The 17666-nt window shown below is 37.9% G+C and overlaps 1 protein-coding gene, 1 long non-coding RNA gene and 3 other non-coding genes across 5 annotated transcripts; all 5 read left to right on the top strand.

Moving 5' to 3' along the window:
• Window positions 1–942: 942 nt before the first annotated feature.
• LOC121049720 lies at window positions 943–4580 on the top strand. Its single transcript, XR_005801148.1, has 4 exons — window positions 943–1038; window positions 2940–3288; window positions 3393–3536; window positions 4378–4580. It is a non-coding gene; the product is annotated as an uncharacterized LOC121049720 (long non-coding RNA).
• On the top strand, window positions 3543–3736 carry LOC112174895. Its single transcript, XR_002926207.1, has one exon. It is a non-coding gene; the product is annotated as a U2 spliceosomal RNA (small nuclear RNA).
• A 357-nt stretch (window positions 4581–4937) lies between the features above and the next one.
• LOC112174949 lies at window positions 4938–5056 on the top strand. The gene has a single exon (XR_002926259.1). It is a non-coding gene; the product is annotated as a U5 spliceosomal RNA (small nuclear RNA).
• A 7425-nt stretch (window positions 5057–12481) lies between these two features.
• LOC112174917 lies at window positions 12482–12633 on the top strand. The gene has a single exon (XR_002926228.1). It is a non-coding gene; the product is annotated as a U4 spliceosomal RNA (small nuclear RNA).
• A 1970-nt stretch (window positions 12634–14603) lies between these two features.
• LOC112173064 (acetylserotonin O-methyltransferase) lies at window positions 14604–16162 on the top strand. The gene is made up of 2 exons (XM_024310610.2): window positions 14604–15470; window positions 15738–16162. The coding sequence occupies exons 1-2, from the start codon at window positions 14616–14618 to the stop codon at window positions 16035–16037; spliced, it is 1155 nt and encodes a 384-aa protein (XP_024166378.2). The 5' UTR covers window positions 14604–14615; the 3' UTR covers window positions 16038–16162.
• The last annotated feature ends 1504 nt before the right edge of the window (window positions 16163–17666 follow it).

Genomic DNA, 17666 nt, shown 5'->3' with positions numbered 1-17666 from the left:
CACTACCGCAAGGCTTGGCTCACCCTACCAAGTCCAGTTCAAGTTACTACAGTGGGGCTGCTTACCACAAAGTTGATTTTCCCTTGCTCTTGTTGCATTATGTTTAGTATATTTTTGTTCTGAATATGTGAAGAGATGAGATATATTGTTCTTGATTACAGATATTAACATATGGCTAGTCATTGTTGTTCATAACAGAGATCCATTCTATCTCGTAATCATTCTCATTCTATTTTGAGCATAGCGCTCCTACTCCTCCTTTTTCATCGTCGTTGGTCCTTTTGACATAACATTCTCGGCCTCCTCCGGTCCGGTAGGAAAGAAACCTGTAGCCAGTGACCAGCTCCGCTATGGAGGTACCCTGAAATCCGCTCCTTAGCTATAACATTCCAGAGTCATGCAGAACAGACACTAACGGTCGTCCAATTCTAAAAATTAATTGGACCTTCAAGGGAGTACTCATTTATTAATGCAACCAGATATACAAGTTCACTGATTTTCGGTCCTTGTGTAGCCCTCACATGAAATTGGAGTGTCAAATCAAGGTTCGAAGTTGGTTGGCTATGTTTGTTTCCTGCAGAAAGATAAATAATGAAATTAGTGGTTAGATACAATCCACAGAGAGAGCAAAGACTTGGATTAAAACAATCTTTGCACTTGGGGCTGTTCAACTTAGGAATAGAAATGAAAACTCAACAGACTACTCCTTTCTGTATTTCTTTTAAAGGTATATGTATAAAAATGTTCACCTTCTATTAGTTTTCAATTTACTAATGATTAATAAAGAAAACTTTTAACTTTTCAGCTTTCTGTGGTAAAGTTTGGTTGGCAAGCACTTACCTTCAACACTGGATAACTGTTATTGGTTATTTGACCACTTTATCTATTCAAGATAAGTATGCTGCGGTTGAGTTTTTGGCCATTTGTTATAAGATCCAAAGTCTTTTCTGTATTAGGTGGAAAATCAACTTTCATTGATTTTGTTTTGAATGTTGGTCGCTTTGCAAGAGTGATGAACATTTGACTCTGCTTCTAAAGGTTATGTATCACACTGTGCAAGTTCACATCCTTCAGGTTATTCACTTATGGAAGACTCCAGGGCTTGGTTATTCATTATTTTATGTGATAAGCAAGAGACAACGTATCTATTTCACCTAGCATTACAGTCATTACTCATTCTATTATGACATTATATTTGCGATATTTGTTTAGTTTAATATGCAGTTCTGGTCTTCTAAGGATATCTAGTTTAGATATGTAAGTTTTGCTTGTGGATGGTTTAAAGTTGCAACCAAACCTAACTTCACATGTATGAGCAACTACTTTGGTCTTGATTTGCATAATTATTGCACTAGAACTGTTCTTGTTGAGCCTTCTAATGGCACACTGTTACTGCATTGGAATTCATTTCCGCAAGGGCGCTACAAGCTTAACTAAGCATGCCATCTCTAGTGAGTCCTAAAAGAAGAGCTGCGCTCCGAGTTTTGGAGCTCGAGTGTTCATACAGATCCTGGCAAAGTTTTAAGGTAGTTCTTTTCTAAGGTTGAGGAGCTATTAAGTGAAACACCTAATTAATGGTTATACACTTCAACATTTGCATGAAATCGCTATTCCACTGCGTCTGAGTCGTTGTCCACCTAGATAACTATATTCGACTGATGCATATCTGGACAATGGGACATGAAATTGCTTCCTAGCAACTGAAGCATATCTGGAAATAGGGATACTCTGAATGCTAAACATTCATTTAGAAACTGAAGCATATTGATCTAGCATTATTTGGCATCTAATTTGGGAGCTCGTCATCTTAAGTCTAATTTTATCCTATATAACTAGGTTGATTCAAACACTGAAAGCGAGTCAGCTCAAGAGATCGTAGCTGTTCCATATCTTCCAGAAACCTGAAAATATGCTTTAGTATCTCAACCTATCAGAAACGTCATGATACTGTCCCCTTTTAACTGTACGTCTGTACTTATGCGTGAATTCAGGAATCCCCTTTCTATTCTGTATCAAAATTTTACTGTCATGCAGTTTTGGTTCCCCTCTTTCCATTTTTACATGGACATGTAAGAGTTCTAAAATCTAAACGAGCTGAGACCAGTTTGTCATTCTGGCTCAGTTAGCTCATATAGTTTTTCTATCGATCACTTTTCATAGGTCTGTAAAGAGAAAAGAATGGAATGCGTACGACTTTTGCTGGTCAGAATAGAAAGACCAAATAATTCTAGATGAGGACACGGTTATTCAAGTATCAATATGTAGATCGAGTTATTAACTGCTTCAAGTCACAAGAAAATAAAATGTATGTGCAGTAGCGAGCAGGCTCTCACTTTTATAGGAACGTGCAGCTGCTGTAACAAAATTGGAGCACCACAGAATTAACTCTTCCTCAATGAGTAGTTGAGCACCTAAAACAGAACTGCATAAAAAGATTCCTCTGCTCTATATAGGAACTAAGAAACAAAAAAGGGCTTGTCAGGTGTGTGCTGCTTTTGCAAATATATGAACAAGGCACCTAAATTTGTCCAGCTTCAATTCCGTACTATCTCTAAGGGACATTGAACTTTGCCCTCATGACTATTGTAGTTGACTGTCATGATGACTATATGCAGGAAAATGGATTATATACTATAACACAAGCATAGCTCGGAGAAAGTTGACATTCTTACCGTTGAAATAAATCTAAAATCTAAACAGCTAAACACAGTTGCTCAGCTGTTCCTTCCTTCGGTTTGATTATTTGCAGATGAAAGAAGATGGTTAAAGCCATGGATTCTCTCTTGATTACCAAAAGGCTAATATGTGGGATAAGAACTTAGATAGTCAGTTGTTGTGTCATTCTTGGCCTAGTTTTTTAATGCCGGAGGTGTTAACCCTGAGAGACATGGGTGTTATATATTGTCTTTGTGTCTAATGGTTTTTTTTTGGTTGAACAGATGGTTCCGGAGAGCCAAGAAAAGGCCCAAAACAGTTTTACAAACAAATTAGAAAAGAGTTAACGTCTCCACCTAATTCAAACTGAACCAGGTACCAGAGAGTTACCCGGACAAAAGCAAGATTGAAAGCAGCTGATTAATTGCCTTCTAGCGGAGGGCATGGAAGGCCATCAGTCTTCAGTACTCGAAGTAAGGATGGTGGTGGCGTATTTGCCCATCTGTTTAGACCCACCATCCCTTTGGCAAGCGAAGCCGCAGTGTGAACGACTGAATTCGCTTCTCGGGGAATCGAATCCCAGCATATTTCAGAGAACTGGAGGCTTCTTCTTCTAATCTCTTCAATTCAAGGGTAAGTCTCCCAAACTGTACTCTTTTTCTTTGATTTGATGTCTGTGATCACTCCTAGTGAGTCCGATTCCACAATAACCTTTGTGAAATTGTGCTCCAAAGCAGAATTGATGCCGTCCAACACAGCCATTGTCTTTGTGTCTAATGGTTAGCCAGCTATTCTCTGTCAGCAGCTGTTGAGTCCCACATCAATAGAAGTGAAACTCAAGGAGGTGAATGAGAATATAAAAGACAATTCCCACAAGTGGAGTAAGCATACCTTTCTCAGCTTTTTGGCTAAGATCAAGTGTAGTATCTGTTCTTATCAGTTTAATATCTGATACGTGAACCAATGGTTCACACGATATTAATTTTATTTTTTAAAGGGGTGGGTTTATTACTGTAGCTTGCTGCAATGCTCACGCGAGTCATCCTTGCGTTGCACTACAGCAAGGTTTGGCGCACCCTACCAAGTTCAGTTCAGTTTTTTCTCGCTATTGGTTTAATGAAGCGGTCTGTATCCTGCTAAATGAACCAAAAAATATGGAACCGCAGGACTTAAAATATTATTGGCGGTTTATCTTTAAATTAATTCCACTAGGAAATGATGATGCGAAGTTACATCGTGGTTATAAGGCTTGTCCTTGGAATAATCGAGGAATTAACTTCGATCTTCCTCCTGTTGTGTCTGTTGCTAAGTAGAATGATCGAGTTGAGAATGTTGGTGGCTGATGCTGCAATAATAATGATCAGTATATAGTTTGGCTTGGATATGATCACCGTATATGCAATTTTTTAGTTTCATTTGCTGTCCTGATCTTTGGTTAATAATCAAAGCTAGGAACCTCACGTATATTCTAATTATGATCATTTAGTTGATGATGCTGTTAATAGATGTTTTTCAACCAGTTTTCATTAGCATCATTAGCAGAATATGATCAATTATTAGCTTGGCCGGGAACTCTACATGCATCGTAATATCGTATGCTGCTAATAAGTCCAGAAAATATGTTCCCCCAGGCTTGTAGTTTTTTTCTTGATGCTCAAACGGACATGTAACGCTCGTGTATAGTAAAGGGTAGTGTTTGATTTTTGCTTATGTGAATTGTAGTGGGTTCTGCATCATTGGAGAGACGAGGAGTGTGCATTCGTATACTGAAACATTTCAGGGAAGTAATTCCTGGGGATAAAGTGAAGCTGATAATTGTGGATGCTATTATTGATGACGATGAGATCAAACTAGACAAGCTAGCTAATAGATGTGAGGTTGATGGCCCATACTAACTAGCAGAGAAAGGAGATTGAAGGAATGCTGTCCAATCTGTTATTCAGGGTTTTCCATAATGTATGAAAACTTGAAAACTTGTGGTTTGTCTCAATTGTTCAAGTTACCTACTGGTTTATGCCAAAAAAAAAAAACCTACTGGTCTTTCTTTGTGTTTTTTTTCTCGTATGGTTAACAACAAGGATAGCTGTGCTGATCTCTTTCTAACCCAGTCCTGACTGGAAGCGAATTAAGCAGGCAGAAAATTGCACAAGAATCATAGCTTATTAGGTTAGTAAGTTAAATGGTACACATGACCAATCCCACATTTAAAAGGTCACGGTCAGCTTGCTAGTATCAGAGAGTCACATCTATAAAGAAGCAGGCAGGTAAGAGCAAAAGCACGGAGCCATGCGTTGAGCACATCGCGAACTATTCTTTCGCCTTTTACTAAAGAATACCGTGTGCGCGGCGCTTCAAATGGCATACGCCAATTTTTTTGGAAGGGTGCACCTCTCTGGGTGCCCATACAATGGTCAGTGCAATGTTTGATCCTTCTGTTGAGGCGAATATGTTTACATCTAGCTAGCTGCAGTGCTGCACTACAATTGCATACAAATTGTCCTAATGAAATCTGAAATTAAGAAACAAATGTAATTTAAGTGAAGAAATTATACTCTCTTACATAGAACTGCAACCAAAGAAGGGATACTATTTCTAAACCCCCTCTTAGGCCTCGTCGTTTCAGTCATGGCTGCCTTTGATGGGATCCCTTAGGGACAATATTGTTTGGCCTGAACCGAGCAAACTTTAATACAAATAATTGAAGGATAAGAACCGCTAAAAGTGATGGAGGAGAACAATAAACACTGCAATACGACAAACCTTGATTTATCCATTGTTAATGCTTCGTTTGGTTCATGTTCGGTTATTTTGGGCTAATTCTTCACACAGAATGCTTACCAACTAATGAACCGGCAACCTATGATACAAGGATTGCAGTGATTGAATGTTGTTTAGAGGTGAGCTTTAGTGTGACGCTGAGACAATAGTTGAGGTGGATGGTGGACTGGTTTTTTTTTTTTAGGTGAGGAAGAGATCCTTCCTATCCTCTTAAATTAAGAAAAGGAAAACAGAGTACAAAAGAGGGGGACCAAAACCAAAACCTCCAACATAAATCAGAAAAAAGAAACATGAAACTAAAGAAAACGAAAGTTCGGAAGACCCAAGTGGTCTCTATTACAATGTGCAAGTATAAAGGGTAGAGCTTGGCTTGTAGAATCAGCACCAAAATTTGCTAACGCATCAACAACTTGATTACCTTCTCGAAATATGTGAGATGAGCGGAAATTCATTTGAGAAATACGATACAAACAATTGCGCCATTTGATGCGAAACATCCAAGGAACTAAATGAGGACTGCGAAGAAAGTCAAGGATAAGAGAGGAATCCACTTCCAACCAAATATACTTCTAGTCTCTAACCCAAGCTAGTTCAATGGCCTTGATGACCGCCATCACTTCTGTTGCAACTGAGCTAGGAATTTCAAGATTAGCAGAGAAAGCACCAAAAACATGTTCTAAAAAAAAAAAAAAAGCACCAAGAACATGACCCCTGTAATCTCGAAAAACCGCACCATATCCCCCCACATTAGAACCATGCTTCCAAGCACCATCAGAGTTCATTTATGTTTTAATTTATGGCCCTTTTATTTTAAATATTAATCAAGAAATTTATGTCATATATGTATAATTATTGATTAATGTTTGATAACCTCATCGCTTGATCGAAGTGTACTTATTACATACTCAGCTATTATTTCACTATGCTAGTGTGATCTCTCCAACTCTACCTCTTACTTGCTGCTCAACTGCTTTCTAGATAATTGGAGGGAAGCTATTACCACGAACAAAGGTAATGCAATAATTGTAGACGCTGTTATTGAAGAAGCAGATCAAATCATGCATCAAAGCTGTTATTGTTCAAGTTACATCAAAGACACAGCTGACTGTTAACTTACGTACCTTTAATTTATAGCTTAGGGAAGGTTTATTCTGTTGGTAAATATGTTGGTCTAATTGCTATATTTATAAGAAAATCAAGAAACATTTATGCAGATAAATCTAACCAAAATAAAACCGATAAAAGTTAGAAAAACCTTAAATAATATGGTCGAGTCTAGAACTTGGTTCTATGTCCTTAAGACGAAATTGCCTCCTCATCAGTGCTTCAAGGTTTTAATGGCAAACGTCTCCCAGGATATAATGACCTTCTTCTTGCGGTAGTAGCACTCCAAACCTCAAAAACAGTGAACTTAGATTGTGTATGAACTCTCTCTTGAAAAGACTCAATTGGTTTTCATGACACTAGGAAAACTCATATGTAAAAGGAGAGGAGGAAAAATGAATTCAAGAAGTTATTTCCAGAATATGGTGTAGCAAGTGTTTTATAGATGTAAAGTGACTTTTGAAGGAGAGATGACTTTTCACCAAAAGTTATCTTTTGTGATCAGCCATGATTTCTCATAACGTAGTCATTTATAAATATTCAACTTCACACCTTTTCACTAATTATTTATCCACAAATTATGGAAAATAAAATACTTAATATTAAATTTTCCAACAATCCCCCACATGGATGAAATAATTAGTTAGAAAGGAAAATTTCAAAAGACGACGCGCGCGGACATATGAGAGAGTTCGGTTGAAATGATATCGCATTGGGATAAGTAGCTTTTGGCTTTGAACTTTCCTTAGTGAAATACCATCGGATTTACTAGCTAATTAGTGAACGTGATGTCTTGAACTATTCAGCCATTTATGTAAACCAAGACAATAGTATTCACACAATATCTTTTCATACACATCTAGTTCTACGGTTGTGTCCTTCCAGCCATGGACAACACCCAGTATTCATGAGTGTTTTAGAGAATTCAGCCTTCAAAAATTCTCATAGAAACGGCCTCATTTCACACTCATATAGATGGCTTCCTATGAAGAGTATCCTTCTATACCCCACTTGAAAATTCAAGCTATAGGAACCATTAAAAGCAAAGCTTACCCTAACTCATTATGCATTGTTTCTTCATCATAGGACATGGGAAGGAGATTTATCTCCACAATGCTACTTCAAAATCATCCACCATTTAGTTGTCCCTTTGAACCTAGATCTTGGGATCTCCAATCAACTAGGTTGGGTATCCATAGTGGTGACTTTATGTTTTAGGCTTACATCCCATTCCTTTTGATGATAAACTTCCTCTCTAGTCAAACTTCGATACAAGTAATTTGGGCCCATTTGTTTGACTATAACTATATTGCAAATCAAACTCAATATATGAACTCATTTCATTGGAGAGTAGTTGTTATAAAGTCAAGTCTTCGATTCACCAATTGGTCGAGACTTACTACTTGTGTTGACTAAAATTCATTTTTCCACACACCCCCACATTTTAAGGTATACGCTTAAAATCTTTTTATACCTTACAAGGTGTCTCATTTCTCCATTCTCTTCTATTCTTCTCTAGAGAAAGAATGTATTCCTTATCTTCAAGTGTACATTTACTTGTATAGATTGGGTGACAAACGACCCCCACAATTTTTGCATTATTATTGGTGTTAACTTCTTTATACAAGAAGTAGGAATCTGAATTTGCATGTCAGCACCATGATAGATCAACATGCCGGTCGACATTGCTTCATGGCATACTCACATGGTTATCTAGTTACTTCCTGTCTTAGGAAGTACTATTAATCATTTTCCATGTCATGATATTCTGTACATGTGCATGAATTTCATGCAATCATGGATGGATTCAATAATCTTTTAAGTTGCTGCGATTAATCCATTCTATTTGAAATACAATGGCAATCGATATACCCGTTTTCTATCTTTCACCTCTTGGGTCTAGAAATCTTATGAACATTTCATAGAAGAACATTTTCAGTTAAGAACAAACTCATAACGTACTGTTGACGTTTTACTGCTCACATTATCGTAATCCAGTTTAACAGATCACTTCACATTGCAACAGGCAATGTAGTTGCCGCAGTGGGTATGTGTGACTAATTGGCATAGTCATATAAAAACATGTATACTTCAACATAGCGGTTATGAGAACGAGAACACATGGCTGGCAATGGTGGTTTCTTTGTCAGATCAAAATGATATATTTGATGACATTTTAAACTATGCATGATAACCACTTTCTCATAGTATTCATTTATGTGCATTTACGGATTTACACTTTTGCCAACCAGAATTCTTAATCTCATTCTTCTGTTATAGAATCAGCCAATAACAGATTCCTTTAATATGCATGTAGACATAAATATACACTCCCAGAACGATATTGCAGATATCTACCTTGAAACTTCAAATCTGCGGTTATGAAAGATATATATGGTTTCAATTTAAAATCTAAACGCTAGCTGCGACTTTTGGATTACCCAGTCAAAGACTAGAGGTGGCATCCATTCTCTTCTATGTTCAGACAGATGCACGCATTCATGTACTATAATTGATCAAGGATTGCAGCAACTCGATCATACATTTGGTTTCTAATTAATTATTAAATATTCAAGCAATCAAGTATCAGGTCATGCAACCATGCATGAAACATTGAATCAATTTCTACTTAATTAAACACATGTATTATAGCTAGATCTAATTTAGCACAGATCATATATACTCAGTCTCGTGCATAGCTATATGTTCTGACGTTTTAGACGAACATGATCAGGAGATCTACTACAATCAAACTCATAAGAAAAGTTAGAACAAACTTTAAACATTGCAATTAAACCAAAATAACAACAAGTTTTCGTCTTAAGATTGTTGGTAAATATGTTGGTCTAATTGCTATATTTATAAGAAAATCAAGAAACATTTATGCAGATAAATCTAACCAAAATAAAACCGATAAAAGTTAGAAAAACCTTAAATAATATGGTCGAGTCTAGAACTTGATTCTACGTCCTTAAGACGAAATTGCCTCCTCATCGGTGCTTCAAGGTTTTAATGGCAAACGTCTCCCAAGATACAACGACCTTCTTCTTGCGGTAGTAGCACTCCAAACCTTAAGAACAGCGAACTTAGATTGTGTATGAACTCTCTCTTGAAAAGACACAATTAGTTTTCATGACACTAGGAAAACTCATATGTAAAAGGAGAGGAGGAAAAATGAATTCAAGAAGTTATTTCCAGAATATGGTTTAGCAAGTGTTTTATAGATGTAAAGTGACTTTTGAAGGAGAGATGACTTTTCACCAAAAGTTATCTTTTGTGATCAGCCATGATTTCTCATAACGTAGTCATTTACAAATATTCAACTTCACACCTTTTCACTAATTATTTATCCACAAATTATGGAAAATAAAATACTTAATATTAAATGGGCAAACTACTATTTAGTCCCTGAAGTATGACCTCGTCCTCGTTTCAGTCTCTGCCTTTCTAATTTAATCCCAAAAGTCCCTGAACTCACAATTTTCAGTCCAACCGGTCCATCTCCTCTATTCTCTCCGGTTGGTGGCTGACGTGTCAGTTATCTACTTGCCAGCTCAGCGCCACGTAAGACCCCGATTTTGTAAAGTGACGAGAATGCCCCTGTTCTTCCTTCTTTCTCTTTACACCCAAAATCCACCACTACCAAGCTCACCATCCAAAAACATCCTCAAATTTGCCCAAAACCCTAAGGTCTTGTTTGGATATGGTGATTTGGGGTTGATGGTCAGAACAACGATTTCACACCAAAGATGGATCCAAATCAGATTTCAAAAGAACAAAGCAGAAACAAATTTGAGTGTTTATGAAACAAATGGAGTAAAATGTGTGAAAAATTGAACAATCGGAACAAGAAGATGAAATCAAATGGGGGACTCAATCAAATAAGAGCAACGGTGATTTGTGCCATGTTGAATATCCAGATCGTTCAAAAACCAAACAGAAAGCAAGAAAGACGAAGACCCAGATCATTCAAAGTGCCATGTTGAATATGTCAAATCTGAAGTTTTTTTCTGATACAAAAAACAAAACCCACAAGAAACCACTTCACCTTTTGCAACAAAAAACCAATTTCTTGAATCAAAATCCCTCAATTCTTGCATAACCTTGATCAAGAACTTGGGCTTTTTCAACAAAAATAAGAACCATTTCTTCACTACTATTGCTGCAGAACAAAGAATGACCAAGACAACAAAAGAAGAAAAAGCAAGCTTGAATGTCGCCGTAGCATCATCGGAGATTAAGGAGCAGTCCGGGCATTCCCACAGCGCCGTCGAGGCCAGGCGGCATGCCATGGTGTGACACAACCTGGAAATCAATGTTGCCGTACGTGCCTCACCTGCACCACTATCGTGCTCAGCGACCTCCGTCGATCCACCAGCAGCCTCTCTGTTGTCTGGCGATGCCCAGAAGTAGCCCACGCGCCATTGCGGTCAACACCCACAAATTTTCTCTGGGCACCCACGACCTCCTCCTCCTTCACCCCATCCTCCCATCCTCTCTTCTCTGAGTAATCATCATCATCATCACACATTTTGGTCTCTGGACGCTTTATGATTCTGGGTTTTTTTACGAGAGGGATGGATGAGAGAGAAACTGAATCTCATATTCTCTCTCTATGGTCGACAAACTTCAACAATTGCTGCGGCTCACCACTGTCACCATCATAATCGTCGGCGCACCCACCTACTAGCACCGGCACTAGCACCGGTCAACCCACCTCTGTCCACCTCTGTACCATCACCCTTCTCCTTGTATCGAAGACTTGGATAGAGGGAGAAAGAAGATAAGAAAGAAGATAGAGAAGATTTTGGAAGAAACTGAAGTAGGGGCATTCTCGTCACTTTATAAAATCGGGGTCTTATGTGGCGCTGAGCTGGCAAGTAGATAACTGACACGTCAGCCAGCAACCGGAGAGAATGGAGGAGATGGACCGGTTGGACTAAAAATTGTGAGTTCAGGGACTTTTGGGATTAAATTAGAAAGGCAGGGACTGAAACGAGGACGAGGCCATACTTCAGGGACTAAACAGTAGTTTGCCCATATTAAATTTTCCAACATATTCATATTTTGTGCGGCTGGTCTCCTCCACCAACAGGCCTGTGATTTGTAAGTGGAGGGAGTTAAGGGAGGGAACTATGGTAAAGGAAGTTGTATAGTTGAGTAGCCCCTCTAGTGGCCATCACCTAATGTAGAAAGCATTTCTCTCAGGTAAGTGACCATCACAATCCCATTGTTGATGTCGGTGGTGGTGATAGAACTAGCTACTTAAAGCTTTGTGGTAAAGCCCTGTCCTTGTAGTATTAGAGGCATCAACTTCATCCTCATCAGACTCTAGTGCAGCCAAGGAGTGTACTGTGATCCAAAGGCTAAATCTTGATTCTGCTTCCAAGGCTGTTGCTGCAATGCCAACAAGTTGTTATCGTTCTTTTTCAGAGTAGTCAAGGAATTTCAGATCATAATCATGAATAATGGTTAATGTGCGCTTTTCTTATAACCACCTGTTAAATAACGCATCAACTGCCATGTATCTCTCTAGCTAACATAGCATATTATATACAACCTTGGAATACGTTTTAAATCAAGTAAATACTAAAAGGTAGGTGATTCATGACTGGGGAGACGATTGATGAGTGCATCACGTACTCTTTAGAATTGTAGGGAAGCTATTCCTGAGGACAAAGTGAAAGCAATGACATTACGTACTCTTTAGAATTGTAAGGAGCTAACAGATGCGAAATTGATGCCAGCATGGTGAAAGTCGATGGTTCATTCTAGCCCAGGAATGGGAGGCCCTCGATAAAGGAACAGGGTTACGTTTTTAGGGAGGCTGGCATTAGCCGAACAGACGTGTGGCTCCTTTCCAATTCCAATCCCACATCGGTAAACGCACCAGTTCTAAGTCCTCTAGAACAAATAAAAGAGGAGCTAAGATACAATTTGGAGCATCTTTGCGCTTGGGGCAATGACGCAGCTAATGAGGTTCTAACCGAGGCGCGTCTATTGCTGGTTGAAAACTATTTCCAAACCCCCTCCTGGGCCTGGGTTCAGCCCAGTGCCCTCGAGAATTTCTGGAAGGGCTCCCTTCGGGGTAAAGCCCTACAATTCTTATTTTAAACGTTTTTGATATTATCTCTGCGATAGCTTTTGCCTGTCGAGTTTTGTGTGTGCGCACTAGGCATGCCCTGCCAAGATGCCTGTCGAGTTATGTGTGAGCCCAGTGCCCTCGAGAATTTCTGGAAGGGCTCCCTTCGGGGTAAAGCCCTACAATTCTTATTTTAAACGTTTTTGATATTATCTCTGCGATAGCTTTTGCCTGTCGAGTTTTGTGTGTGCGCACTAGGCATGCCCTACCAAGATGCCTGTCGAGTTTTGTGTGCCGCTGTCGAGTTATGTGTGTGCGCACTAGGCATGCCCTACCAAAACCAAATCTGGTTCGAATCTTGGTCGTATGATTTCTAAACATTTTTACACCACAATTTGCCCCTTGTCAAATCCGATTCAAATCTTGGTAAATATGATTTATAGTTCATTTTAGACTAACAACTAATTACTTCTTCCCATGCTAGATTTGTAGGGTAGTATTCAAACAAGTGCGATCCACATCAGATGATGCTTTGTTTTTGCTTCGATTTTAGTTAGATAAACAGTTTATTGTATTATTATTATTAATTGTAGGCCATTCTGCCAAGTATTGTTAGCTGATATTATTGTTCATATCAAGGACTAAAATATCGAGTTTCGATGAAATATCGATGGTCCTGAAAACAGAAATTTCGACTGAAATATCGAGGATATATCAATTTCGATAAAAAATAAAGAAAAATGATGGAAATTTGAAGAAAAATATGGAAATTTTAAGTGAAACTTTTGGATATGTTTGTTTTATCAGTTGTCTACTATATATGAAAAGAAAACCTTGAATAAACATTGTTATATAGTAATTTGTAATAATTTAAGATGAAACGGTAAATACTGAATAACAATAAAAACTAAATGGTTAATAATATTAACTTATTACTTACCATAATTATAGAGTGAAGAAGTAGTAAAAGAAAGAAGAAAGAAGAAAGAAACTTTGTTCTTTCGGTGCAAGGAATGAGTGGAACCCTAAACCCTATTTATACAAGTTCAAAATTGAAATGTTGTTGTAAATTTTTTGAAAATTTGGTAAATAAAATTCAAAATGTAATAGATTGTTCTATGTTAGTTATTGATTGGACATGTACCTAAGTTTTCAGATTTGTAAGCTAAATGAATATATATTAGAATGGTGCAAAGATAACATGAGTGTATGTGCAGCAGAATTGGCCAAGGCTCTCAAAGGGCAATGGAGTGACCAAAGTTTGAGCCTTGGTGACCTTGTGGAGAATGAGTGGTAGAGTGGGAACTGGGAAGAGATGGAAGGTTCCCAAAAAAAAAAACCCAAAATTTAGCAAAATATCGCCAAAATAGAGATATTTCCGGAAATTTCGGGAAATTTCCAAAATATCCTTTGAAGGTTCCAAAAAAATATCCAAAATATCGCCAAAATCAGGATATTTCCTGAAATTTCGGGAAATTTCTAAAATATCTATCGAAATCTACACGGAAGGTTACGGAAATTTCGACAAATGAAAATACCGAAAATTTCGGCGAAATATCGCTGAAAATTTCGATTTTTTAGTCCTTGTCAGTAGTGCTGGTTATTTCAGATCTTCAATCCAAGATGTGATGGGGTTTGTCTGTTGTGCCTAATTAAAACAAGGGCAAAACAGTATTTTCAATGAACAGTCTACAGTGCTCTAGCAGCTTTAATATATGTTAATATGTATAAGATTGTGCCGACAATAATTGATGAATTATAGACGGATGGCACCCTGTAAAAAAAGAAAGTAGCAAGAGCAAAACCGGTACTTCATTTTTTGAACAGTGATAAACAGTGGAAGGAGGCCAGGAGCTTTAGTATATTTAGAATAAGGGGGCCTGTGTTATACGTGATAAAAATGTGCTCAAATTACAAAATGACCAGTGGGTCGCATCCATGATTGGAAACAATTCCTAAAGAAAGGAGCAGTTGGATAAATTAAAAACCATTAAAAATGATGGATTACCCAAAATGTTCACTCCAGTTGTATATATCACATGCTAGGAGCTTGGGACTTGCCAAGAAAAAGATGGAACATACACAAAGAAAGCCAACTTTGGAAGAGAAAGGAGAGGAACGTGCCAAAGTGGAAGTGTGGAATTATGTGCTTGGGTTTTCAAAAATTGCAGTGGTAAAATGTGCCATTGAGCTTGGAATAGCTGATGCTATCGAAAGCCATGGAAGCCCCATGACACTCTTAGAGCTATCCAAAACTCTTAAGTGCGATCCTTCTTCCCTTTACCGCATCATGAGGTTCCTAGTTCACCAGAAAATATTCAAAGAAGTCCAACCCAAAATCCCATCAGACCCCAAAAGTTATGCACAGTCACCTTTGTCCCGCTGCCTACTAAAATTCGGTGAAAATAGCATGGCTGCAATGATTTTGCTGGAGAGTAGTCCGGTAATGCTAGCACCATGGCATTGCCTTAGTGCCCGTATTCTAGGCAATGGCACCAGTACTCCCGCATTTGAGGCAGTACATGGTGAGGATATATGGAGCTTTGCAGCGGCTAATCCCGGTCACAGCGAGCTTATCAATGAAGCAATGGCTTGTGATGCATGCTTGGCACTGCCTGCACTGATTGACAGTTCTTTAGAGGTTTTCAATGGGATTGAGACCATAGTGGATGTGGGTGGTGGTAATGGAACTACTTTAGGCTTCTTGGTTAAGGCCTGTGCTTGGATTACTCGAGGGATCAATTTTGATCTTCCTCATGTTGTATCTGTTGCTGAGGAGAGTGATCGAGTGGAGAATGTTGGAGGAGACATGTTTGATTGTATTCCAAAGGCCGATGCTGCAATTATCAAAGTTAGTAAATATACTGTCCTCAATCTTGCTTAGTAGTCAAGCTACCTTTCCTTATATATGTTTGTAACTTCATTTTTTCATTTTTTTTTTAATCCGTCATTAACTTACTGTTTGTGTGATTCTTTAAATTAAAGATACTTAAGCTGCTTATAACATAAATGCCTATGCTACATCATCTATGTGATCTGGTAATGCGGTTTAGAAAATATCGTTGGCATCTAGCATTAATTATTTGTATAAATTTTGATTATTCTTATGTGTATTTAGTCCGTTCTTCATGACTGGGGAGATGAGGAGTGCATCCGTATACTGAAGAAATGTAAGGAAGCAATTCCTGAGGACAAAGGGAAGGTGATAATTCTGGAAGCTGTTATTGAAGAAGATGAGATCAAAGACGAGCTAACCGATGTGAGATTGATGCTAGACATGGTGATGATGGCCCATACTAGCACTGGCAAAGAGAGGACCTTGAAGGAATGGGGATATGTTATTGGGGAAGCTGGCTTTAGCCGACACACGGTCACACCTATTAATGCTGTCCAATCTGTTATCCAGGCTTTTCCATAATGTTTGAAAACTTGTGGGGTTTGAAGTCCTAAATTTCATGTATTGTATTGTTCAAGTTGTACTTGCTGGTTTCTCTTTGTAGTTTTTGTGTGGACAATAATACAATTTGTGCTGATCTCTTTCAATCCCAATTCTGATGGGAAGTGAATTGTTAAGTGAGGGATGTATATACTGTGAGATTAATTTGAGCCTTCAACTAAAACTATGAGTCCAACATATCTTGGATTGAAAAAATAGCTAGCTAGTCGGCTAATCTTGCAGTTACGATATGAAGCAGGCAGGAGAGTGTACGGCCCTGATTAAGCATGCCCCTGATTAAGCAATGCCCCTATTTTTCTTGTAGTGTGCTTCGTTGTCAAAGATGCTAAACTTAGACCTCGATTGAGCCTCAGACCAAAAGAAAAAAGGCCTTGATTGAGTCATGGCCACCACTCCCTAAAGCCCTCGAGAATTTCTGGAAGGGCTCCCTACGGAGTAAAGCCCTACAATTCTTTGTCTAAACTTTTTTAGTTCAAAACCGTAATTATATTTGTTTCTCGTACAATATTAACAGTAAATCCATATTTTTTCTGCTATTTTGAATTGTGAAATTTACTCTTTAATTTACAATTCTCAATCCACAATCTATAAGTTGACAAAAAAAAAAAAAATTTCCACAATCTATAGTTTTCTTTAGTATTGATGCTTTTTTTTTTTAAATATCAAAAAATGAAATATAGTTGTAAAATGATGTTAAGATATTAAAAAAAGAAACAATAGAGTGTGAATATTATTCCCCTAACTTTTAACACTTGCACAAAAAAATAATTCTCAATTCCACATTTCTTACATCATTAGTCAAAACTCAAAAGATTATTCTTAACAAAATGGATCATGTCACTTAACAATGAAAAATGACGATTTGAATTACATTGATTAAATTGAAGAGTATAAAGGTGTCTTTGGTGAATTTAAAAAATGATTTTCGTTCTACATAGTAAATTGAATTTAGCTAAAGATAATTTTTGTATATGGCATATATGGGTTTCCGCCACGGACGCGGATTCTCTCCTGACCTGTTTTCTTTCCTGAGCTTCTTGAGCTTTTAACCACAACACACTACGTGAAAAGATCCAGATCTAACGGCTGAAATTGCTTGGATTCGCATTCCCAAGTTTCCTCTACTCTTCTTCTTCGTTCTGCCTCATCAGTCCCATTGCCACTCTCCCTTCTCTTATAAGATTTTACTTGAAATTCTAAATCCTGAAATCTAGAACAACCTACTTCTAAAGGGAGCAAGTTGTTTATAGAAAAAAATAGCGGTGCTAAAGATAAAGCTACAATCTTGACAAAGCTCCACCTATAAAATCTGGAAGCTTTGCTCAAATTCCATCATGGGTCTCTTTAAAATCCTCTGCCATTGTTGAATACCCAACAATTACATATTGGGCAAGTCGAAAATGTCCACTTGATTTCGTTTACGAAACAGAGGAAGATGAAAGAAGACCGCGAATTTTTGTAGCAAATGAACGAGGGTTGAATTTGTTTGCAAATCAGAGAAGCTCACTAGTACTTCAATGGCTATCTCTTTGCTTTTGGGGTTTATTTTTCATGATTTAAAATGATCAATTCAAAGCTTGATTCTGTCTT

Source organism: Rosa chinensis, chromosome 6, assembly GCF_002994745.2.
Source record: "Rosa chinensis cultivar Old Blush chromosome 6, RchiOBHm-V2, whole genome shotgun sequence".
Taxonomy (NCBI): Eukaryota; Viridiplantae; Streptophyta; class Magnoliopsida; order Rosales; family Rosaceae; genus Rosa; species Rosa chinensis.
This window is presented reverse-complemented; position numbering and strand designations above follow the sequence as displayed.